The 26,878-nt window shown below is 39.5% G+C and overlaps 1 protein-coding gene and 1 pseudogene across 4 annotated transcripts in view; one reads left to right on the plus strand and one right to left on the minus strand.

Annotated features, from left to right (window-relative positions):
• The window catches only part of RPGRIP1 (RPGR interacting protein 1), a 61,719-nt gene extending 35,173 nt beyond the window's left edge, over window positions 1–26,546 (minus strand). For 3 of the 4 annotated variants that reach the window (NM_001434917.1, NM_001434915.1, NM_001434916.1), the window contains exon 1: window positions 56–359. In NM_001434917.1, coding sequence (NP_001421846.1) covers window positions 56–293 — 238 coding nt within the window. In that variant the 5' untranslated portion in view covers window positions 294–359. Of the gene's footprint in view, window positions 1–55; window positions 360–1,741; window positions 1,816–2,892; window positions 3,040–3,911; window positions 3,936–7,034; window positions 7,141–8,407; window positions 8,540–9,033; window positions 9,134–10,271; window positions 10,550–13,164; window positions 13,298–19,716; window positions 19,839–26,469 lie in introns of those variants that run through there. The other variant, NM_181034.3, reaches the window with a different exon arrangement.
• On the plus strand, window positions 22,028–24,820 carry LOC132346351 (histone H2B type 1-L-like; annotated as a pseudogene).
• Window positions 26,547–26,878: the final 332 nt, after the last annotated feature.

The following is a 26,878-nucleotide window of genomic DNA, read 5'->3' on the forward strand; positions in this document are numbered from 1 at the left end:
AAGCTCCTTTCTCCCCTATTAGATGTAGAGGATGCCTCATTTGAGAGAGACCTACCTTTCTCTTGTGAGAGCTGAAGTAAGATTTCTCTCTTCTCCTTCATCTCAACATCCAGTTGATCCTGCAACTGAGAGACTTTCTGCTGTAGCTGTTCTCCAAGCTCATGGCTCCACTGAGGCTGATTGCTGCTATCCAGCATGCTGAAAACAGGCAGCAAGTAAGGAGGGAGAGGACAGTTGTCAGATGGACACTCAAAGTTGGGTGATAGGACGTCTTTATTACACAGTTTCGGCATCTCCTGGGCCTAGTTCATCATTCATTTCCCTACATGTTTTTTTCTGCTCCTGCTTTCTCTGTAACTGTCATTTACCAACTGCTTGGAACTTTTGGGTCCTACTGAGTTGCTTAGTATCACTTCTGTTTAAGTCTCAAATAACCCCCTGAGCAAACAACCCAAGTCTTATCTATTTCCCAGGGAACTTCTCCAACATGATGGCTTGCTTTAGGCAGGGAACTGTATACCAAGACATTCTCAGGCCTGTTGGATTAGAAATAAGGAACAGAGTATTTCCCTTACTCCTCTGTCTACCTTCACCAGTGGCTAGTTTAGAGAACGCTCACCTTTGAATTAGATTGTAAATTACTACTGTAGGGCAGGAACTAAACTCTCAGTGACTGCATCCTGAACACCACTTTATCTAGATGACAGGGCGGACTCATCTTCAGTGTAAAACACACAGTTTCTGATTATTTACACAAGTGAAGTTGACACTGGTAATCAAGCAATTATTTCTACTTATGTCTTTTTCCTATTTATCATTTTAATAAATGTGGTCTAAAAACAACTTGTTTAAGCTAGTCCTGAGATTTCTTGGCACTTTCTGCCCATATATTACATGATGATCTGAGAAGATAATGTTATGAATAATGAAGGGAAGAGGCCAACAGTAATGTTTGTCACAGGGAGTCTTCAAAGTGGGTAAGGCTGACACTATCTTATTTCACTGAATTGAAGAGTGTCAGTTCTTCCCAGGATGCTCCCGTGCAACCTCTCCAATTTATACCCTGCTCTCCTTAAGTTAGTCAGAAGGAATGTTTAATTTTTTAAAACTTACAGTATTTTTAATTTCAAAATACAAGAATATATATTTGTTGTGAAAAATTAAAATGATACAGAGATATTTAGAAGAAAAGCCCTATTTCAGTCCTTTCATCTCATTAAAAGTTTGTGGATCCACACACATGACATAATTTAAGTCACAACACATTATTTTGCAATTTGTATTTTCTTTTAACAGTATATCTTAGGCATATAGGTCTAATAACTTTATATTATTTCAGTGTGGGGGTACAACATGATTTATGTAGTCAGTCCCTCTCAGAGGAAATTTTGACTGTTTCCATTTTTTTTTTTTTACTTTTACAGATTAAAATAACAATGCAGGAATATTTAACATTCTTACTACCAAGGTATCTTTGCACATACACAAGAGGATTTCTTTAGTTTTTGTTTCCAAAAAATGGGTTATCTGGCACAAAAGAGATGTACCTTTAACATTTTGATAGATAAGGTCAAATTCTCTCCCTAAAAGAGTCTGTCAATTTATATTCTCACTGTGTTGAGTACCAGTTTCCCTGTGTCCTTATCAAGACTAGGAATTATTTTTATTGTTTAAATTCAGATTGCTCTTTTCTATAACTGTTTTTTATAACAATGTTCTGAAATCTAAACTTGGTACTTACCTTTCTAAGAGTTTGTCATAATTGTCATTCAGCAATTTTCGTTCTTTTTCCAAATCTTCAACTCTCTCCTGAAACTAAGAATGATAATAGAATGCTTGAGATAAAATTTTAAAATCCATTTCCTCGCACAAGTTCTCCCTTTTCTGTTGGGGGTGGGGACATGTGTGGGAGATTTTCAATGTTCATCTCCATGTCTGTGAAGATCCATTCAACTAGAAAGACCTGAAGCAATTTAAGGTGGGATAGAAATTATTGGAAATAATGAGGATTCCCTGAATTAAATTTTTTATTGTTAATAAAAACATTTCTTTTGCATTTTATACAGAACCTGAGCCTGCATCATGACTTGACAGTTAGCCAGGGATTTACAAAACAGTATTATCCATCTCAACAGTGGTTCTGGGGATTAGGGAGCCATGTAAATACAGGCAGATGTTGCGAGCGAGGAAGCAGGCACAGCAGGGGTGATTTTTAATCCTTTCTTAAAGAGAAAAGGCAGTAGAGTCTTCTGATTCATTGGAAACCTGTGCACACGGGGCTTCTAAAACAAACACTGTACTGCGAGCTCTTGGGGAAAGGCAGGATAAGAACCCTGATAAATAGATATTTGCTTGTGGCAGGGAATGAGGACGGAGGCGTACTACTGAATTAAATTTTCACGATGTCTGGGTTTCTACTGTTAGGGAAACAGCAGAACGTTATAACAGAGAAAAGACTTTGGAGAATAGTTGTTTAGTTGCAAAGTCATGCTCGTCTCTTTTGTGACTCCACGGACTGTAGCCTGCCAGGCTCCTCTGTCCATTAGATTTCCCAGGCAGAAAAACAGGAGTGGGTTGCCATTTCCTTCTCCAGAGGATCTTTCCAACCCAGGGATCAAATCTGTGTCTCCTGCATTGGCAGGTGGATTCTTTACCACTAAGCCACCAGGAAAGCCAGATGTAAATATAAATCCCAGTTTTTGTTTTTTTTTTCTAGTTTTACACCATTACAATACTGTAATCTTGAGCAAATTATTTAATCACTTAGAACCTCATTTTTCTCATTTGAAAAAAAGAAAAATACCCATATTTTTGCTCAGATACACTTTTTAACATCTTTGAAATTGGGATGTAACATAAAATTGATGGTATCTTTCAATTATTGTTATTTACCTCCTTGAGGGTTATCTGCAGGATGGACACATCTTCCATTTGGCTCTTCAAGCTCACAGCCTTCTTGCTCTCCTCCTTGAGCTCTGCCCTGAGCTCATTCACCTGGCTGAGGAGGGCATTGTGGGCTGCGCCCAGGATTCCCTGATTCTGGGGCAAAAGGAAAGTTGCTCTGGGAATGTTTATAACACTCAGCAGGAAGGGTCTCAAGAAACCAACAAAAAAAAGAAACCAACAACCCCAGCATCAGCATTCCCTAATGGATGTCTCAAAGAAGGGCTTTGATTTAAAGCATGGTCCTTTGCACTGTAAAACAACCTTGTTTCTCACCCTAGCATTTCTCAGAAAGTATCATTTCCCTGTTGGTGAGGATTTTCCACTCTGGGAAACTAATTCATCACTGGAGCCTTGATTTTCCTGAAGTTCAAACTCAACCCTAATTCTAAGTAAAGTGCCACCTTTCTCAATTGCCTTTATCTTCTAAGACACTTAAATGCTTTTTATGATGACATGTTTCCCTTTGTGCACCTAGCAAAGTGACATGTTAACTCTAGAAGTTAAATGCATTTTTCTGATGGATCCTTCTGAAAGGAACAGCTGTGGCTGATCATGCAAGGAACTCGACTTTAGTGACTCTTAATCATGGACATTTACCTAGCTTCACCTGTACCCCACTCACAGAGGTACAAATATTTAATAACACCAGAGAAGGTTTGCAACAATTTTGCTGTATCTCACCACCTCAGGCATGCTAGAGGACTACTCCTGGGAAAAATTCTCTGTAGCAATAGGCTCAAAAATACTGTTTCAAATATTTCTTAACTCAGACCTTATATTTTAACTTTTGTGAAAACAATGCAATCTGTATTTTCTGATAATAGTGACAGTATCATTTGTCTTAATAAAAATAACATGTTTGATTTAGTTGGCTAAATTCTGGTGTTACATTACTTGAAGATTCATTTGGGTTTCATTCCTCTGACTATCAAGAAATAGAGATTTAAGGAATCTTTATTAAGTACCTTATGGAGCAGAGTTTCATATGCCTGAAAGAAAGAAATAGATGTTATTCTATTGATATACCAAGTTGATATTTATTTTGATGTTTATCTCTGTAATACAAATGTTTAAATATTTATTTTAAAAGATGTAATGAACATTTCCCATAAATCAAGTCAATCTGTGTGCCTGTTTACTAACTGCTGCTCCTATCCCTGATCTAGCTTGCCAGGCAGTCTGTGAATATAATAGATTATGGCGTTTCTTTACAAGGGTCAGTTATGCAAATTTGCATTGCATTTGGTGGATTTTCCAAGAAAAAAGTATTTTTATTTTTAAACTAGGTGCTATCTCTTTACACATCATGCTTCAGAAAGGTCACTTTACAGTTTTGGAAACGGAAATAACAACAATAACCAAACTCACAGCAACAGCTACTATTATTGGCTGAGTAATTACTATGTGTTACATGTTACCGTCTGTTTCATTATCTCTTATATTATGATCATCGTAATTCTTTCACATATATTATGTCATTTAATATTTACAGCAAATCTGAGAGGTACTATTATCTAAACTTTAAAAATAAGAAACTCAAAGTTCAGAGAGCTAAGTCACTTGACCAGAATCACACAGCTTTCAAGAGACTGAGGGAGAGCTATACCTCAGCCTGACTCCAGAGTCTGTACTACTGACCTCATGTCACTGATAGAGATTAAGAGGATGAAAACTTATCTTAGTGTATGTGTAATAAAATATGACTAGAAAAAACAAACTGTAAAATCTACATTTAAAAAAATTATTCACCACTTTAGGTCATCTTTACCACTAATATGAGTAAGGATATTCAATTTAGAACGGCTTTCTCCCTTTTTTCCTTCAATGCAATGGAGGAATGGATGGATTTTTTAAATATATAATTTCACAAATTAGCTATTTACCCATATGATTTTAAAATATCTTCCTGCCAAGATTTCCCATCCTTTCAGTGTTACCAAAATTATTCAACTCAAAAGAATACGTGCATATGCACAGTTCTTACAAAATACAGTTTTGGAGGTTGACCTTGTAAAGATACCTTTGTGCTACATTGCTTCAGTTGTGTCCAACTCTGAGACCCTAAGGAGTGCAGCCTGCCAGGCTCCTCTGTCTATGGGATTCTCTAGGCAAGAGTACTGTAGTGGGTTGCCATGCCCTCCTCCAGGGAATCTTCCGACCCAGGAATCAAACCTGGGCCTCCTGCATTACAGGCAGATTCTTTACTGCTGAGCCATCAGGGAAGCCCCAAAGATGCCTTTAGTCCTCATTAAAACAGACATACCAAGGGCAGAACCAACTGTAGCTAATTTCACTGAATGGCACCACCATCATTTAATCACCCAAGCTAGAGATGCAGGAGTTCTCTTTCTCCTTTTCCCTCACCACTCTGCTTTGGTGATAGTCTATTCTTCTAGTTCTGGACCTCTAACACAGTCCTTTCTCTGTGAGCCTCTTTCACTGCCTTGGTTGGGACCCACATCCTGAATCCCCTAGATCACTGCACTCATCTTTTTTGCTGATTTCTTTGCCTTCAGTCTTACACCAGCCAACCTATCATTCACGCAGCTGCCAGGTCATCTTTCCTAGTAGTTTTGTCATTTTTGAGAAGTTCAAAATTTCAGAAAAGTATAAGTACTATCATAACAGTCATCTATAATCCCACTACTCAGAATTAATTATTATTAGTACTTTATAATCAGAGAAGGCAATGGCAACCCACTCCAGTACTCTTGCCTGGAAAATCCCATGGACGGAGGAGCCTGGTAGGCTGCAGTCCATGGGGTCTCGAAGAGTCAGACACAACTGAGCGACTTCACTTTCACTTTTCACTTTCATGCACTGGAGAAGGAAATGGCAACCCACTCCGGTGTTCTTGCCTGGAGAATCCCAGGGACAGAGGAGCCTAGTGGGCTGCCGTCTATGGGGTCGCACAGAGTCGGACACGACTGAAGTGACTTAGCAGCAGTACTTTATAATAGTTTTTTGGAAGTATCATTTCTTTATTAAAATGTATTTCAAAATATTTTGGACATGTAAAAAAAGGCAAACTGATCTCTTTGGGGGAAAAAACTGATGATCAACTTGATTAAAACCTTTCTGCAGCTCTCCACTGTCTATAGGATAAAGTCTAAATTCCTGCTAAGAGCTCCATGACCTGCTCCCTGATGTTTCTCACCTCTGTGCCTTGGCCTACACCACTCTACCTCTGGAAAGCCCTTCTCTTTCTCTTGCACACTCATTAACATGTGCTAAACTGTCAGTGTTCAGCTCAGGAGTAGAATCCCTTATGAATCCTCTTCAGATCCTGCAGCCCATCCTCCGGTGGATCCAACGACCCTTTTGTTTTCCTCTCACGCCCTGCTTGGCGATAGTTGTACTTGTCTACATCTTGTCTTCTCACTTTTACAAGTTCCTTGAAGGAAGGAGCTGTATTATCTTTTTAACCTTTGTATCCAGTGCTTTGCACAGTTCCTGGTAGTCAATAAATGTTTATTCAGTAAAATAATGGTGCCAATTTATTATTATTATTAGACTCTTGATGCCCTATTTCTACCATTCAGATATAAGTTTCTATTGCATGGTAGTGAGAAGAGTGTGAACCTTGATTCCAGATAAACCTGGACCCAAATTCTGCTCTTCTTCTTACTATTTTTATAACTTGAGCAAGTTATTTAACTTCTTTGTGGCTCAGTTCCCTCACCTGTTAAATGTTACCTGTTAAACTTACCTTGACGGTTGTTGTCCGGCTTAGATGACTCTAAGTACCTAGGACAGAGTCCATCACATAGAAAGTGCTCAGTAACCTGGTTTCCTTCCTCTCCCCTATGACTGCTCTTGGCTTCCCAAGTTTAGTTAAACTCTGGTTGTGGTCTCTGGCTTGGAACTTAATCTGACACAAGTTGCCCCCACTTAATTCCACCTTCGTGGGCAGGGCTTGAGTTGTAAGGCTTGGATTTGAACATCACCTGTGGATTTGTGACTTTTGACAAGCAACTCAGCTTCTTTCCTTTCTGGTCTCCCACGTGTAAATGGAGAAAATAACACAATTTTCTTAACTAATTGATTTCACCCCCCCAAAAAAAGCACAGCTGAAGATGGCAACTCACGGCCTGAACTTCTGTTAATTGTGCCTTTGTCACTGCCAAAGAGGTATTCCTTTCATGCAAGAGCTTCTTAAGTCGAATCAGCTGTATATTCTCTTTAATGGAAGCTCTGGAGAAAGAAGACAGTACTAAAATACCATCTGTGAATGGAGAGTGTTAAGGACCTTTCCCCTCTGTGGGTACGGACAGGGACACAAAGGAAGATGGTTATTTCTGAACCTAAGAGACCATGTTTTCTATATTATTTGAAAGGCACTAGGGGAGGATTTGGGTTCACTACACTCTGTGTCAGCGATTTCCAGGCCTAGCTGGTTATTAGAATCATCTGGTGCAATCTTTAATCTTAACACTGTCTCAACTCCTCCCCCAATTAATTGAAAGGGAGTCTCTGGGGTGGGACACAGGCATCTGTGGCTAAGCCTTCAGGTTTAAAACTTATGTCCATACAGAAACATGGATGTGGATTTTACAACAGTTTCACTCATAACTGTCAAAATTTGGAAGCTACCAAGATGTTCTTCAATAGGTGAGTGGCTAAATAAACTGTGATACATCCAGACAATGAAATGTGATTCAGTGCTAAAAAGAAATGAACTATCAAGCCACGAAAAGGAGGAAACTTAACGGCACATTGCTAAGTGAAAGAAGCCAATCTAAAAAAACAACATACTGTATGATTCCAACTAGATGAAGTTCTGGGAAAGGCAAAGCTATGAGGACAGTAAAAAGAGCAGTGGTGCCAGGGGGAAGGGGGAAGGAAGGGATGAGCAGGCAGAGCACAAAGGATTTTTAGGGCAGTGAAACTACTCTGTACGATACTATAACACTGGACACGGGATTAAATAATTGTCCAAACCCAGAGAATGCACAACACCAAGAGTAACTGTAAGGTAAGTTATGGACTTTGGGTGATTTTTGTGATGTGTCCCTGTAGACTGATCCATTGTTACAAATGTATCCCTCTGCTGTGCGATGTTGACAATGAGGGAGGTTTGGGTGTGTGGGGGAGGGCCGGGAAGATGAGACGGGGAGACCTCTCTACTTTATGCTCAACTCTGTTGTGAACCTAAACTGCTCTAAAAAAATTAAGTCTGTTTTTTTAAGCTTTCCAGGGGCTGAAGCAGAATGGTGGCTGAGAACCCCCATCTGGTGATAAGGATGAAATATTTTTCCTTCTATAAAGTGAAGCAACCAAACTTTTATTATACATAAATATTCCTTTCAAGTTAATCGATTCCGTAATCCACTTGTGCCTCCAAGGTCTACTTCTCAGCGTGAATTTAATCCCAAACATTCTCTATTCCCCTGAGATGGGTGAAAGGTGCCAAGCAGAACCTTTTTCAGTTCATTTGGGACATGGAATTCCACACTCTTACCGAAGCTCTGTGGCCTTCTGAGTACTCTCCAAAGAGCTTCTCTGTGCAAAATTTTCATCTTTGGACCACATTTTCTCAGGAGACTTGGGTGGTTCTTCCACTTGCATGGTATCGCTGGTCATAAGGTGGCCACTGTTGGGCATGCATAGACTAATGAGCTTAGTCATAATTATATGACTTTGCTAAAAGAGATTTTCCTGTTAGAATTAGGAACATTAAACACAAAAAGAATAAATAGAAACCCCTGTTATAGGGGTTTAGAACTAGGTTCTCATATATATATATATTTTTTTTTAATTAGGGGAGTTAGTAATCTTGGCATGTGTGGAGGATAATCTTACAAAGTGTAGGTTTCCAGTGTCAAACAGAAATATAAGTTAATTATGACCTAAGGGGGAAGTATAGGGAGAAGGAATATCTTCAATTAAGGAAAGGGCCTTTATTTTCCTTTCCTTGGAAGATAGAGAGGTGCTTATTTTCCATTTTTAAGCAATGAAGTTGGAATTTGACTTAGGGATGACTTTCTGGAACGACTCAAAAGTGGCAGGGTTCACTTGTTCCCCAAATGAAGTTTTTCCAATTAAAGGTGAAAGAGTAACAGCACAGGATAAAAGAAGAGAACTCACAGTTCGCTGGGTTCACTGGCTACTTCACCTCTGGCTTTTTCATTTGTCACATGTTCCTTGAATGTGGGAGGGGCTGTGTAGCTCAGCCTGTCCCTTGACTCTGAAAGTTTATAGACAGAAGATGCAGCCTCTGGCAAGAAGATTTCTCCAGAACTCTGGCTAGAAATGGAACCCCAAGTCCTGAAGGTAGGGAGACTTGAGACCTGGGGGAAGTCCTTATATGACCAATGATCCAGAGGAGGGGTTCTCAGTTTTTACTCTTGCACTAATGATTTAATAAGTTAGCAGGACTATAGGCTCTTGGGTAAGCAAGAATAAATGGGAAGAAGAAAGAGCAGGGACTGTGTGTCTACTCTTACGTATCTTTGTTTCTAGTGCCTAGTATATAATCGGTATTCTATAGTGCTGAAGTTAAACTGAGCTGAACTTCAAACAAATTTTTTTAATTTTTCTCCTTTTAGCTGTTTACACAAAGATTTTGTTGGCTCAAGAAGGGACCTTGAAAATATAGAACTGTGCTAAACAAAACCTAACACTGAGTCCCCAGGGCCCAGACACCTTATTTCCATTAACCCAAAAGGGGATGAGTAAGCCAGGTGAAGGAGGCACATACAGCACTGTATTTAATTGAACATTGGGTTCCATAGCAGTCAGAGATACTTAGCCACTTGGGATACAGGAAGAGGAGAAACTGCAGCTCCTCAATTAGCAGCCTGGACTTTAGGAATGGGCTTTGGGAATCTCTGAACCCATGCAGTTGTATGCAAAGTTTGTCTATGTGTATGAGCAGTTTTCTTGGGAGGAGGCCTAGCTTTTGCTCATGGTTTCAAAGGAGTCTCTTTCCCCCCAAAAGATGAAGAACCCCAATTTTAGAGGCATAAATCACTGCCCAGAGTCCCATAGTCCCAGGAGAGGGGCAGGTCTTAAGATCACTGCCACTCACAACTGAGCAGGTCATCAAAGTTATCTGTTTTCTGATCCCTACAAAACTTGACCAGCAATTTTCCCTTTTCCATTGTCTGATTCTCCTCTCAATAGAACCGCATGGTGAAGTGAGAATTTTGAACCTGACATCCTACTCAAGGGGGAAAAAAAAGATTTTGGAGAATAGAGAGGAACGAGAACAAAAGAGCAAAATGGGGGTGGTGGGCGGAATACAGCAGTAGGAGGAAAATGTGGCTGGCAAATCAATCCTTCCAGCGTTTTGACTCTGTCGGGGATTTGGCGCCGAGCCTCACCTCTTTTGGGTTTCTCTGCCTCCGGTGCCCCGGCGGTGTGGAGCTGTCTGTGTCCCGCGTGGACGCGAGGCTGGGTGCGGCGGGGAGCAGGGGGGCCCACGCGCTGGAACTGCAGCTGGAGCCCGGGCAGCGGGGCACGCTGGTGCTTGAGGGGGCGCTGCCGCCACTCTGCGTTCCGCCGCCGTTTAGCGGGCTCCCGGAGCTCTGGCTCCGCCGCCGCCGCCTCGGCCCGCAGGCCCTGGCCTGAGGCGGTTAACCGGAGCAAGGCTGTTCTCATCCTGTGGGCAAAAGGAGAGCTGGTCGATCCTGCCTTCTTCTTCTATGACAGCGATTATCTCTACAGTTTATTTGGTGGCAAGTAATCTGAATTGATCTCGGATATAAAAATTAATTTTCTGCCCCCAGTGACCATGATGTATTAATATAGACTATATATATAATTGTGTATATTTATTTTTAAATTATATGTACAGTCTTCTGTATTAATACATCATGGTCATTATAAACCATAAAAGTACTAAGTTAACAGGAGATAATTAAATATAAGTAGAAATTTTAATATTTACTTCTCCAGTCCCAACTGTTCACACATTCCTCTATATATGCTCACTCTAAAAATTATTCCTGTATTAGTCCCCCTGGGTACACTGAGCATTACCTACAATGGATAGTCAATCACTATTTATTATCTTGACCTGAAATCATACTTTTAAATGTTACCATGAGATTCTGTGGTCCCAGCGCCTGCCAGTTCTGACACTGACTACGTTGCCTGGGGCATGTCATTAACCATTTGGGTTCAGTTTCCTCATCTATAAATACAGGTACCTGCCTCATTAAATTGTTTGGAAAAGGGCATGGCAACCCACCCCAGTATTCTTGCCTGGAGAATCCCATGGACAGAGGAGCCTGGCAGGCTACAGTCCATAGGGTTGCAAAGAGTATGACATGACTGAAGCAACTTAGCACACACGCATGCATTGTATTTTTATGAGGATTAAATATGTTAATATATATAAAGGACTTAGTGATGGTGCACTGTAAGCACAGTAGGTTGTTGTTTAGTTGTTAAGTTGTGTCCCATTCTTTTGCCCACCAGGCTCCCCTGTCCATGGGGCAAGAATACTGGAGTGGGTTGCCATTTCCTTCTCCAGGGGATCTTCCTGATCCAGGGATCAAACCCACATCTTCTGCATTGGCCAGCAGATTCTTTACCATTGAGTCACCAGGGAAGTCCTGGAGGAGTCAGCAATTATTATTATTATGCATCATTATGTCCAAATAAAGAAATCAAGGCATTAAACAGCTAGGTAACTTGCCCAGAGTCAGAGGGGATAGTATCCAGTTTAGTCACTTACTATCTATAACCTCAAGTACTTTTTGGTTATCAACCAAGAAACAAGATCCTTTGGCCCATGTAACCATCTGACTTCACTGGATTCTCAAGTGAATTTATATTGGATTCTCACAATATAAAAGAATCCCCAACTCTGAAGTGTGATGACATACAGCAGAAACCTGCAATCTCGTAAATTCTAAATGAAACTCTGAACCACTCTTGGGGGTTACCAAGAAGAATGCAAAAAGCTGTTGCTGACTTTCGGAAGTTGGTGTGACATAGCTAGTCCTCAGTGTTGTTTGAAGGTGGCCTGGCATTCACAGCCACATTCACAGCTAGGCCCTGTTATTGTGCTTTTGGATGTAATCTCACAGAACGCCAACGTCACACAAGATCACTCTGAGACCATGACAGAGTGATACCAAAGAAGTCTGCTGCGTACTTCTGTTTCAGCTCAGACAAAAACAAGGTCACTGTCTCATCCACAAAATACCAAACATACTCTCTCCTGGCTAACATGAGTGACTGCTGCTGCTTTCCCAGTTACAGCTTTAGCCTCACTCTAGTCTAGCCTCCCTGTAGATAAGATTTACTGAGATATCAAAACACAAAATTGTCCCTGCTTTCTGACAGTACCAAGTCTAGAGCAAATTTCTGTTACCTTGGAGCCTCCCCAAAATCACCCAGCTGAAGCCCAAATCCTATGATAGACTCTTTCTAACACAGTCTTAGCGAGATGCCCATGGTGTGCACTTTTTCTAGCTACAACAGTAAAAAAACAAACTTGCCCAACTATAGGTGTGTTCCTAATGGTCTTTGGCTGGGAAGCATTGACACCAATATCTTTAAAATGTGTCCTAGAGATTAACCCTAGACTTTCAGAACTCTTTTATTCTCCCCATCTAGTTATTTACCCACCCTCCATCTCAGATTTCTTTCCAGGTCTGTACCCAAAAGATACACTTTTGAAAGCCAGTACCCTAAAATCACTAAGTAGGGTATATTTTGGAGTTAAGAGCTTTCAGCTCTGCCATTCATTAGCTATGACCTTGGGCAAGTTATATAACCTCTTTGTGCTCCCTTTCCTTCTTGATAATGCTTCTTTCATTATATTAAATGAGTTAACATATATAAAGCACATATTACATGTCTGCATATCAGAAATGATCAACGCAATTTTGAGTTTTGCTTTATAAATAAAAACCCCTTTTCTTACTTGCCCCTGTAGTCTTTAGTCCTTTGAGATTTTGTCCATTCCCCTGTCTCCATTCTCTCTTTTGTGACCAGGGCAGAAGCCTGCCCAGTCTCTTGCTCTCTGGTTGGAATAGCTCTGATGATGCTTTATGGTCTAATGGCCACAGACTATTGATGCATTTGGCAAGAAAACAAAATAAAGCAATATTGCTTCGAAAATAATTTTTGGCGTTAACCATCTTTGCCATTTGAACTGTTTTCTGGTGTAGACATCTCAGGAAGATGCATTCTTTTTTGTTTATTGCAGTGAAGGTCTGATATAGACGCAGCTTTTAAAGACGTAAGAAGGACTCTGGGTACCTTTTGATCTCATCTTGTTGCTTCCAAAAAAGCTCCTTCACCAACATGTGCTCTTCACGAAGACGAAACAAACTGTCCTCCAATTCATCCCGAGTCATCCTGCTCAAGGGTGGTTGAGTTTTTGTATTCTTACCTAAAGTCCAGGAAGAGGGTAAATAGAGATTATTCTTATATGTAATGTCTTTAACTCATCATATCTCTGGCTGCGTCTTGTCCAGAGGGCTTGAATCTATTTCGAGTCATGTGATTAAGAGGAAATTCATGAAGTATATGAAATGTACACTAATGGACCACTTAATCATTCTACGTCACTCTTGTATATGGAAAATCATTACATTTCATTCCAGCGTGTGATTCAACCTCCTATCTGGAAAGTACATTCTCTTTCTAAAAGTAGCAAGTAGAACTTTTAGTCTACTTAATTTTTATTTTTAATCCACTCTTTTATTTTTCCTTCTCATAATAATTAGATAATTTGGACTTAGATGAGGATTGTACCCGTAACTGTCTTCAGAGCCCCCATAAGGAAAAGGATAGAAACCTTTCTTGAGTACCAGGAGTTACCATTTGTTTTTGCGGTATGGAGAAATTGTCCCCAAATCTGCTTCCTTGGAATAGAGCCTCTGCTTGATCTAAGCAGAGGAAACTGCAGTACACTATAATATAGAGTGTGTTAATGTTCACTAGTTTAGAATCAGTTCTGATCTTGAAGAAAAACACAGAGCTTAAAATTTAAGCTCGTAATTGTTCATTTTACTTCATTTGTCTTATCCTATTCTTTCTCTCTCTTTCTACATATATATATTACATAATATTTACGTGTATTTTCTACATATTACTTTTTGGAATCACTTAAAAGTAAATTACAGACATGATGTCCATTTTCTTCTAACGAACCATGGTATATTTGATGGATACAGTATATCCATCAAAATCAGGAAATTAGCCCTAATATTATTTTACCATCTAACCCATAGACCATCCAAATTTCAAAAATTCAGGATCATGTGTTTCACTTGATTGCCACGTCTCTTTAGTCTCCTTCACTCTAGAACAGTTCCTTAGTTTTTCCTTGTCTTTCATGATTTTGACATTTTAAGAGCACAGAGTAAAGGCCGTTTCCTTTGTAGACTGCCCCCTCAGTCAGGGTTTGACTGATGTTTCTTCGCAGTGGGTTCAGATTATTCATTTAGGACAGAAACCCCACAGAACTGAAGCTATCCTCTTCTCAGTGCATCGTATCAGTAGGCACATAATACCGGGGTGGGTTGCACCTTTTGACCCAGGGATCAAACCTATGTTTCCTGCACTGACACGGGGATTCTTTACCACTGAGTCACCATAAAGTTAATTGAGAAGTCTTCTTAAAACCCATTAATTAATAATTATTTTCCGGGGAAATAATTTGACACTGTATATTAGGACATAATGTTATATGACATTATAAAGTTTTCACCGACTAGCTTTAGCATTGTTTAATGATTCCTGCCTGACTTACCACTATCGTGGTCACCAAATGCTGAGTTTTTAATTTCATTATTCCTTCTACATTTGTTATTTGCATTCTACTATAAAAGATGTTCCTTCAGTGTGTTTATTAATTCATGTTTATTTATATCTGTGTGATCTTACGGATTTGTTTTATTCAATGGGTTATAATCCATGAATCTCATTCCTTTTAATGAGATTAAAAATTTTAATTCCTTTTAAATTTTTCCAGATTTGGCAAGTGTGAGCCCTTCCAGCTGATTCTGATGTCCTTTAAAAATATCTCCATGATTTTTTGAGAACTTTCTTATTTTCTGGCACAATAAAATATTATAGGCTCACCTTGTACTTTCCCTACCTGAACCTCTTGTACCTGTTACCAGATTTGGGTATTAAAAACCAAGATTTGGGTATTTTGTGTTCTTATGGCTGTGTCCTCTCAGCTGACAGAGTCAGGAAGTGTATGCATATATACACACATATGTGCACAGTCACACATACACACCTATGTCTATTTCTATATGCTAGAAACCATGAGGGCACTCTGATACCGTCATATAAAATCCAAAATCACATGGTTTATTCTGGTCTTGTATCTTCCCATATTTGCATCTTTCTTCTCAGTGACAAATCAGTTCCCACTGTCCTCAATACACTTGAATGAAACAAGTCTCTCAACTACGTGGGCTATGTCTTTATCCACGGCACTGTTGAATCACACTGGTTTCTGCCAGCTGAGTGACCCACTGATTCATACCTGTCTGCAATGGCAGAGACTTCTGACCCCACCAGCTCTGGTAGTGTACAAGCCAATAATATTTTTTTATATTACACTGTGTCCTATTCTTTTACTTTTTCTTTTAAATTTTATAATGAATTTATGTATTTATTTTTGGTTGCACTGGGTCTTCATTGCTGTGTGCAGGCTTTCTCTAGTTGCGGTGAGCTACTCTTCACTGCGGTACACGGGCTTCTCACTGCCATGGCTTCTCTTGTTGTGGAGCACAGACTCTAGGCACGCAGGCTTCAGTAGTTGCAGTGTCTCAGTGTCAGGCGGGTGCGAGGGCTTCAGTGGTTGTAGTACATGGGCTTAGTTGCATGTGGAATCTTCCACGACCTGTGTTAGGGATCGAACCTGTGTCCCCTGCACTGGCAGGCGGATTGTTATCCACTGTACCAGCAGGGAAGTGGTTGACATTATAATGTCAACATTTTTAGTTGTACAGCCTAACTGTGCCGTAGATACTTTTACTATTTTCTTTTGGAATTGGTCATATCAGAAAAAATATTAAAATTAATTTTTAACAGGTTGCATTTTTTTTATGTGGACCATTTTTTAAAGTCTTTATTGAAATTATTTCTGTTTTATGTTTCGGTTTTTCAGTTGTGAGTCATGTGCAAACTTAGCTCCTCGACCAGGGATTAAACCTGCACCCCCTGCATTGGAAGGTGAAGTCTTTATCACTGGACTGCCAGGGAAGTGCCTAAAATTAACTTTTTAAAAATTAATTTTAAAATCTATGTTATAAAAATATTCCATTAATGTGGTTTTATTTGTATGTGATCAAACTTTTTTTTCTTCCAAAGCAAAGTTTCTAAGATAAATTCAAAATTGCTTGGAATGAAAAAAAAAATACAACTTCCAAACCAATGAAGTTAAAAATGATGCAGCTGATTGTCAGCGACACTTAACAAGAAAGTATGATCACTAGGAGGAAAATCTGTAGCATGACCAGAAACTTTTATGAAAATTTGCATTTATAGCAAACAATTTATTTGATTTACTTTTAGCTATTTAGCTATATAAAGAACAGAAGGGAAACTAGACACCATTTATAATGACACCTAGGAAAGTTTCTTTTCCTAAGAAAATCAAAAGTGTAAAACCTTTACTTTGGCACCTTCTTCCATACTCCCTTTACTGTGTTGAAGACATACTGAATTCTTTTAGATTTTTGGTTGTATGGATGGTCTCCAAACTGACTGAATTCTCTAGGTAATTATTTCCTGCACAGGGGTGTTCTGTCAGTAGCTCTATGTCTTTTCCAACTTTGACAACCATCTCAGCCAGTTTATGTTTCATGTGCTTTATCCGTGCAACAATTAAAGCTTTAAGAGGTACAAAATCTCCAACTATGCACCATTAAAGGACATCAGGAACATAGCAGATTCCTCACTGAAATATTATGATCTAGCTTTCTCCTCTCTTCAAACCTACAGGCACCTGCTTCTGAACCTGATGGTTTGGAAGTTCTGCATATTTTCATCCTTGGGACCAATGGAAAGCTAAGCAGGAAGTATGTACTAATCCAGTCCTCAGGGAGCCAACATCAAGTCTACCACACTTTTAAATTTTGCTGCATTTGTGTTCCAGTTCTATAGTCTCAATTCTTCTTCAAAATGATGACATTGAAAGACATCTCCCAGAGATTGGCCAAGATGGCCGAGTAGAAAGGGCCTGAGTTTACCTCCTATTACGGTCACACCAAAATCACAAGTATCTGCAGAACAATAGAAGATCTCCTACAACCAAAGAGATAAAGCAGGAACGGCAAGGCAGGGGCAAGGTATTGTCAAGTCTCATACCTGTAGGTGGGGAACCCACAAATTGGAGGATAGATGCACTGTAGAGGTTCTTACAAAGGAGTAAGAGGTCTGAGACCCACGTTAGGATTCCCAGCCCAAGGGTCCTGCATATAATGGTCAAATATGACAAACCTACAGCTAACATCATACTCAACAGTAAAAAGCTGAGAACATTTTCTTTAAGATCAAGAACAAAACAAAGATGTCCACTCTTGCCACTTTCATTCAACATAGTTTTGGAAGTTCTAGCCATGGCAATCAGAGAAGAAAAAGAAATAAAGGGAACCCAAATTGGGAAAGAAGTAAAATTGTTACTCTTTGCAGATGACTTAACACTCTACATAGAAATTCCTAGAAACACTAGAAAACTACTATAGCTCATCAATGAATTCAGTAAAGTTGTAGGATATGAAATTAATATACAGATATTTATCAAATTTCTAAACAATAACCATAAACTATCAGAAAGAGAAATTAAGAAAACAATCCTATTTACCATTGTATCAGAAGAATGAAATATCTAGGAATAAACATGTCTAAGGAGGTAAAAGACAGTACTTGGAAAAGTATAAGACACTGATGCAAGAAACTGAAGACAACACAAACAGAAACATATACTGTGTTCACGAAGTGAAAGAATTAATATTATTAAAGTGACCAAACTACCCAAGGTAATCTACGTACACACACAAAGAATGAAGTTGCATCCTTACCACACACCACATATTAAACATTAACTTAAAAATGGATCACAGACCTAAGTGTAAGAGCTAAAACTGCAAAATTCTTAGAAGAAAATATGGAAGTAAACTGTTGTGATCTTGGACCATGTCGTATTATATATGATGATATGAGGAAATTGGAACTCTCATACATTGTTAGTAGGGATGTAAAAATGTGCAACTGCTGTCAGAGATAATCTGGCAGTTCCTTGAAATAACAAAGAGTTACCATGTGACCCAGCAATCCCACTCTTGGGTATATACCTAAGAGAAATGAAAATATATGTTTATATAAAACCTGTACATGAATGTTCATACCAGCATTATTTATAAAAGCCAAAAAGTGGAAACTCAAATGTCCATCAACTGATGAATGTATAAACAAAATGTGATAAAAGTTATAAAAAGGAATGAAGCATTGATAAATGTTACAATTTGAATGAACTTTGAAAACATTTTGCTAAGTGAAAGAAGCTAGACAGAAAAAATCATATATTGTATGATAACGTTTATAGCAAATGTCGAGAATAGGCAAATCCATAGAGACTTAAAGCAGATTAGTGATTATCAGGAGCAGGGAGTGGACACATGGGGAATGTCTGCTAGAAGGGTTTTCTTTGGGGAGAGGGTAATTATATGTTCTAAAATTAGGTAGTAGAGATGAATGCAAAACTGTGAATGTAGTAAAAAGTAAGGAACTGTACATTTTAAAAGAGTGAACTTTATATATGTAACTTATATCCCAATAAAACTATTATGTATAATATACAGCATATATTAATATACATATATTATTATATATGTTATATCTATCTCACACATATAAATTGTGAAATAAAACACATATAGACAGTTTAAATAATAATAGTAAAGTGCACATAGAATACATACCAGGTTAAGAAACAAAAGATTACTAGTGCTCTCTGTAAATTCTTCATCCATACTATTCCCTTCTTCCTCCAGGAGTGACCACTATCTTGAATGTTGTATTAATAACTGCCTTGCATTTCTTTACAATTTTGTAAGGAAAATTAAAATTATTTATTTATTATAGAGAAAGCAAATTTATTATTTCAGTGTAGGACTATATATCAATGTATATTCATTTTTCTGATCAATGGACATTTATGTTGTTACATTTTTTACTCTTTTGAACAATTCTGCTATAAATATTCTGATCTATGTCTCTTGTCTATGCAAAAATCTCTGCCATTTTATACCCAGAAGTAAAACTGCACATTCAGTTTTACTAGCTAATGCCAAGCTTTCCTTCCAAAATGATCACACCATTTATACACCCAAGAGCAGTGCATAAAATGCCCGATCTTTGAAATAAAACTTACAGAAGTGAAATCAGGTGAAAAGATAATTAACAGTAGCTATGAATAGGACTGAGGAGTGGGAGTGTGTGAACAAAGTTACAAAAATATCTTCAGGTGAGTGGGGAAGAAGTGGTGGTGGGGCTGTGCTCTCTTTTCTTTTAAATTGCCTACCTCTGCTTAGTGAGACTGAAGGGCTGATTACATGCATAGATGAATGAGACTCGCTCATTTGTTCTTGGCTTGTGTTTGTGGTGCTCATAAACCCACACAATAAAATTTTTTATCATAAGAACATATGAAGAAAACATTGAGAAGACTGAAGAAAAGGGCTGAGAGCAAAGCAGTCACTGTGAAGACTAGCAAGATGCCCCACAATAACAGACTGAGGGTTGTTTTCATTCCAAAAGGCATCCATCCTCAGGCACAGAGTTTACCTTTCGAGGTTGGTATCATCAGAGCTATCGAATCTATGTCTCTATCAGGTCCTTTGCTGTATGGTCCTCCAGAAGATAAGATGTCATATCATCTCCCAAGCTGTGAGAGATACCATGGGACACTAAAATAAAGGAAAGTGAAAAGTGAAGTCGCTTAGTCGTGTCCAATTCTTTGCGACCCCATGGCCTGTAGGCTACCAGGCTCCTCCCTCCATGGGATTCTCCAGGCAAGGGTACTGAAGTGGGTTGCCATTTTCTTCTCCAAAATAAAGGAAACCTTCAGTCAATTACTTGCAATTTGGGGATGTCTTCTGCAGGCTAGACTTAAGCCGTAGGAGAAATTTCTCAACACTTTCATGATGGTATAAGACATGGCATAGTCTTTTCTGTAGTGAAGTGAATCACTCTACACTAAAGGATAAAACCAAGCATTCGGTAATAATGATGTTATTTATTAAGAATGAAATCAATTTTTCCAATTATAGAATTGATCCATATCATTTTGGATTATTTTGAAAGTGTCTGCTCAGCCTGGAAGCCAATGATCATCCCCCGTCTCTAGGAAATGAGCCTCTGAACCCCTCGCTACTCCATTATAGGGATGTACTGGTGATAGGGACTGACACATCAGTAATCGGTTTATCGTATATGATCCAGTTCCTACAGTCATGGCTCATTAGACCAGGGGTAGACAACTGACCTAAACTGGGCCAATCAAATTCTCTCCTCCAGGCATTTGGAAATGGGACTAAAAGACTTAAATTTAGCCTCTGTGGATGACTAGAACTATTAGGTAAACTTGGGATTTCTGGGATGGCTGTATTCTAATTTGTAGCCTAAATAACTATGTAAATTCCATCTGCAGAGTCACTTCAAACCTCTTTTTCTGAACTGTAATATCCAATCTCCTGGCTTTAAATACTATATATACATATAGTATTTGCCTCAGAACGTTTGTACTTGGCTGGAATGATCTATCCCTTTCTCTTCACATGGCTAGTTCCTTTTTATCCTTCACTCTCTCAGCATCTTCTCATCTGCCAAGAGGACTTTCTCTGACTTTGCAACTAAAGTGATTACTTCCTCTATCGTGTTGCCCTGTTTATTTCACTAGTAACACTTACCATACCCAGAAACTACCTCATTTATTTACACTTATTTATTGCCTCCTCTTACTAAAACATAAGGGCTTTGAAAGCAGAAAATTGGTTTAAGAGAAAACCTCTTACTCAAATAACTCCTAGAAACTAGGCTCCTCTGTCTAGGCAAGAATACTGGAGTGGATTGCCATGCCCTCTTGCTGACCCAGGGATTGAACCTGTGTCTCTTTTGTCTCCTGCATTGGCAGTGAGTTCTTTACCACTAGCAGCACCTGGGAAGTTCTTAGAATGTAATAGGCACCTAATAAATATATATTGAGTAAGTGAATAGGTGAATGAATAAACAAGTCAAGAGAGAGACCAACACTGAGTGGTCGAGTTAAAAGGTACTGAAAGTTTCCTGTCCCTGATTTTAGTCTTCCCCAGTGCCTGTCTCTGTTCCTGCCCTTAGGTTCTGCATGAGAGTATTATGTCCTTAAAACAAATTCCCCTTTTTGCTGAAACTAGCTTGACTTGTCCGGAGAAGGTGATGGCACCCCACTCCAGTACTCTTGCCTGGAAAATCCCACGGACAGAGGAGCCTGGTAGGCTGCAGCCCACGGGGTCGAGAAGAGTCGGACACGACTGAGCGACTTCACTTTCACTTTTCCTTTTCATGCATTGGAGAAGGAAATGGCAACCCACTCCACCATTCTTGCCTGGAGAATCCCAGGGACAGGGGAGCCTGGTGGGCTGCCAGACACGACTAAAGCAACTTAGCAGCAGCAGTAGCAGCAGCTTGACTTGTCAACTGAAGAAGCTTGTTCATAAGCTAATTTTGAACAAGCAGAGAAATACAAAGAAGAAGGTAGAAAGCATGATGGAGAAGTTCTATTACTGGGAGAAAACATTAACATTTTGTTGATTTATTTTCCAGACAATTTAACTTGAATTGAATCATTCATATTCTGTTCTGTGATGTTTCATTTTTTAAACCACAATAAGTGGAGAATAGCTTTCAAATGACATAATTCTAAATGGATCTATACAGATTTCTATATTAAGGAAGCTGACAATCACCCAAAAGTTTCACGTTAGACAATAGTCCTAGGATAAGGACAAAATGGAAGCAACCAAGGAAACCATTTTGTTTTAAAGTCAATCCTCACACTGAAAGCTGTTTTTATGTCTGCTATATTACCCCATTTTCTCAACCAGTCTATTGTAGAAAAGTAAGATAAAAGGAAAGGAGGGTTGACTACATCAGAGACCTGTCCTCTCACCTGAAGCCATTTACAAAAATGAAGCTGTAGTAGAGGAAGTGGAGAAGGCAATGGCAACCCACTCCAGTGTTCTTGCCTGGAGAATCCCAGGGACGGGGGAGCCTGGTGGGCTGCCGCCTATGGGGTCACACAGAGTCGGACACGACTGAAACGACTTAGCAGCAGCAGCAGCAGCAGTAGAGGAAGAGATTCTGTGGTTCTTTAATACTATTTGGACCCAGAGAAGAGTGTCCTGGTTTATGACCACTCCAAAATACACCACCAAAGCTGTATAGTACTGTGGAGCCACTGAAAAGCACCACTGAAAGTGGTCAAAGAAGCGCTAAGAATGAAATGGAGGCTATCAGAAGGCCAGAAAAGAAAACTCAGGAGAGACTGTGAAGGGACATCCAAATTCAATGAAGTGACCAGATCTAAAGGCTCAGGAGAAAACGAGTGGAGAGTAGATATAAAGAAGAAGACTTTATCATTTGTTTTGCATTTAATGGAATGAAAGACAAAAATAAATTTGTGGCAGTGATATTCAGAATTGCAGTGTCCTGGGGCAAGGGTAGGTGAGTGAGGGCAAAGAATAACTCATTAGTAGTGATTGCTGAATAAAACCAGTGTGATGACATAAAAATCTAAATTATACAGCCAACTCTGCTTAATCTGATTTTATACTCACCCCTGATTAAAGTTGAAGAAAATGAACTGTAAACAGTGACTGTGGTCTAAAGCCTAGGAATAAGAAAGACACAATTCACATCTTTCTTTTGCTGTGTGACCATGGACAAATTACTTAACCACTCTGTTTATTCTCCTTACCTATAAAATAGGGATAAAGTACTCATCTCATGTGATTATGATTAGGGTCAAATGAAATAATGCTTATAAAAAGTGTGCATAATGCTTGGCACTTAGTATAGGCTCCATATTAGCTAAATGCTAGCTGTTTTTGTTGTTTTTGCTGAACTAGTTTCTGGCCAATTGATAATTCTAGTTGTATTTATCGGTATAAGTTAATGATTTATCAGATCAGATCAGATCAGGTCAGTCACTCAGTCATATCCGACTCTTCTCGACCCCGTGAATCGCAGCACGCCAGGCCTCCCTGTCCATCACCAACTCCCGGAGTTCACTATGATATATATATGTAATGTTCTTATATGTTGGTTAGTATAAGTTAGTTGTCTATGGTATTTGAACATCACATGTCTCTTTACTAGCCTATCAGCTCTTTTGAGGATATCTTTGTTCCTATGTTGTTGGGTGTTGTCATTATAGACATGCCTGAACTGGCTAAGTCTGCTCCTGCCCCTAAAAAGGGCTCTAAAAAAGCTGTGACCAAGGCCCAGAAGAAGGACGGCAAGAAGCGCAAGCGCAGCCGCAAGGAGAGCTACTCCGTGTACGTGTACAAGGTGCTGAAGCAAGTCCATCCGGACGCTGGCATCTCGTCCAAGGCCATGGGAATCATGAACTCCTTCGTCAATGACATTTTCGAGCGCATCGCTGGGGAGGCATCGCGCCTGGCACATTAAAACAAGCGCTCGACTATCACATCCAGGGAGATCCAGACCGCCATGCGCTTGCTGCTACCTGGGGAGCTGGCCAAGCACGCCGTGTCCGAGGGTACTAAGGCTGTCACCAAGTATACCAGCTCCAGGTAAATATAATATGCCTAGCTGCTGTTAACAGAGAAGGCAATGGCACTCCACTCCAGTACTCTTGCCTGGAAAATCCCATGGACGGAGGGTCTGGTGGGCTGTAGTCCATGGGGTCGCTAAGAGTCAGACACGACTGAGCGACTTCACTTTCACTTTTATTCCTAACAGAGTGCCTGGTATCTGCAGATACATCATAATTTTTCAACTAATGTATCACTATTATATTGGGTTGTGATAGAAATTGTTTTCCTTTTTAGAGTTGCTTTTAATAATTTTACAAAGTTTTGCATTAATTCTCTCTCATCTCTAAGAACACAGTGAAGTGAGAGCCATAATGGTGTCACTTACATGAGCAGAAGAGAGAAAAAAGAAGAAAACTGTAAAAATCAGGTGAGAAATCTGCACAAAGGATTGTCAGTAGCATTTCAGTAAAGCATAGAGAATGATGTTGTAAAAATACTTCCATCCTCTAAAAATTCATGGATTAAGTGGACCTATGTGTTAAAATATAGAAGTAGTGTTTTAACTATTTTAAATTTAATATAGATTGGGGATTCAGGTCTTCCCATTGCATAAGAAGTTAACTTTAACAGGTCTGATAAACAGACAAGTCCCTGAAAGGGGGCACTAAAGTTGGGCTCCTTCGAACTGAAAACCTGGGGGAAGAAAGGGATGAATTGTGAATGGATCTTAGAGAAAATAATTTAACAGTGAGTGAGGGAACTCAGGAGGAGCTGATCTTATTAAAGAGGACAGAAAGGAGATGTAAGCATTGAAAAAGAAACCTGGAGCAGAGACAAAGAGAAACTTTGGAAAAAAGTATAGGCTCTGTAATTTCAGTGTCCGTTGTGTGAATTCTCTGAAAAGATGACAGGAACCCAGGAGACCCGGGTTCGGTTCCTGGGTCGGGAAGATCCTCTGTAGAAGGAAATGGCAATCCATTCTAGCACTCTTGCCTGGAAAATCCCATGGACGGAGGAGCCTGATAGGCTACATACAGTCCCTAGGGTCTCAAAGAGTCGGACACGACTGAGCAACTTCACTTTCACTTTCACTTTAATTTGGCAAATGTTACTGAATGCCCATTCGGTGCAGTTGCTACATGGAGAAAAAAATACAGCCCTCAGTTTTGTGGTTACCAGAGGTGGGGGTGAGCAGAACGGGAATTGGATGTAGTCAAAAGGTACAAACTTCCAGTTTCATGTCTAAAATAAGTAAGTGCCAAGGATGTAATATACTTGATAAATATAATTAACACTGCTGTACGTTATAAATTAAAGTTGTTAAGAGAGTAAATTTTAAGAGTTCTCATCACAAGGAAAAATGTAATTTATATTTCTTTAATTTTGTGTCTATATAAGATGATGGGTGTTTACTAAAATGTGGTAATCATTTCACAATATATGTAATTCAAGTCATTATGCTATACAGTGTCAATTATAATAATAAAAAATAATGTAGTTTCCCACGGAAAAGAAAGAAAAATAAAGTCCTTGCTCTGAGGAAGTGAGTAATTAATGAGGAGAGGAGAAATGAGAAAAGCACATCCTTAGCTGTAAGGTGAAATATAAAAAGTCAATCTGAAAAATAAAAGAAAAAGTCAATCTGTGAAGAGCAAAGCAAAATGAGAGCATAGAGGAAGACTGAAATTTACATTTACTTGAAGGATCAGATAAAGCTTTACAGAGGGAAGATTGTTGGGGTCTGGAGGGATTTTGCAGGTAGAGATATAGAATGGTTTATACAGATAGAGGAGAGTTTGAATAGAGTCAGAGATGGGCATAGAGCAGGGTGGTCTTCGACAGAAGCAGGTAGGCAGACAACTTTGAGAAACGGAGTTGTGAGAATTCAAGTGAAAGGAAGCATATGTTGGAAGACCTTGCATATAAACTAGAGGAGTTATATTCATTCTGCAGAGAATGGGTGAGAATTACACATTTTGACCACAAGAGCAATAGAGTTAGGATTGTGGAAAGGCTTTAGGAAGATTCATCTGGAATAAGTGTGCTAAAAAGACTGGCAGAGAGGAGCATTAGGATATTGTTGTGGTTCAGGAAAGTGACCTTGAACTAGGAAGGATGGTGGCAGGGAAATGGAAGACTGGGATAGATTACAAAGACACTGAGGAAGGAGAATCTAAATACTTGCCAGCTAGTTGGATGTGGGATGGAGTGAAGAAGCTGACAGGATTAAAGATGACCTAGTGATATTGCCAGAGAAGGCAATGGCACCCCACTCCAGTATTCTTGCCTGGAAAATCCCATGGACAGAGGAGCCTGGTAGGCTGCAGTCCTTGGTGTCGCTAAGAGTCAGGGACGACTGAGCGACTTCATTTTCACTTTCACTTTCATGCATTGGAGAAGGAAATAGCACCCCACTCCAGTATTCTTGCCTGGAGAATCTCAGGGACAGAGGAGCCTAGTGGGCTGCCGTCTATGGGATGACTGAAGTGACTTAGCAGCAGCAGCAGTGACATTGCGTCTGGATGCCTAGGAGACTGGCACAATACAGAATTCTCCAGGTAAGAATACTGGAGTGAATAGCCATCCCCTTCTCCAGGGGACCTTCCTGACCCGCGCTGCAGGCAGATTCTTTACCAGCTGAAGCACAAGGGAAGCCCAGTGGCATTGTGTCTGGATGCGTGGGACACCAGCGCAAGACAAAATGAATAAACCTTTTTCACTCCTCTCAAAAACCCCAGGGAAAGAAATGGAAGACTATAAACATGTATTCGATACAACTTACAGTTCTTGCTTCCTCTAGAGAACTCTCTCTTATTCTTTTCCGTAACTGTTTTGGTGTCCTCCAGTTCTGCAGAATCCTCTCGTCTTCCTGGCTTGTTAAGAGAGGAGTTAATACAATTCTGTTTAGCTCTTAAGATGTTAACTCTTTGCAGATCAGAGCTTGAAGGTCCTGCATTTTTTCTGTTTCTGCTGTGGCTGGAGAAAGAGCAGTTAAAACATTCTTTAACATACCAACTTCTCAACTAAAGCTAAAGCTGAAAAAGTATTTATTTGATCTGAGATTAACAGAAGTGTGTTGGTGTTGGGAGAAGGATCTTTGAATCACTCCCTGAAGGGCAACAACAGTGGGAGATTTTCTGGAGCCCTGAGATCTCTTTGAAGGTAACAAACTCTGCTACATTGGTGGGATC

The sequence above is a fragment of the Bos taurus genome, chromosome 10, assembly GCF_002263795.3.
Source record: "Bos taurus isolate L1 Dominette 01449 registration number 42190680 breed Hereford chromosome 10, ARS-UCD2.0, whole genome shotgun sequence".
In the NCBI taxonomy this organism is placed as follows: domain Eukaryota; kingdom Metazoa; phylum Chordata; class Mammalia; order Artiodactyla; family Bovidae; genus Bos; species Bos taurus.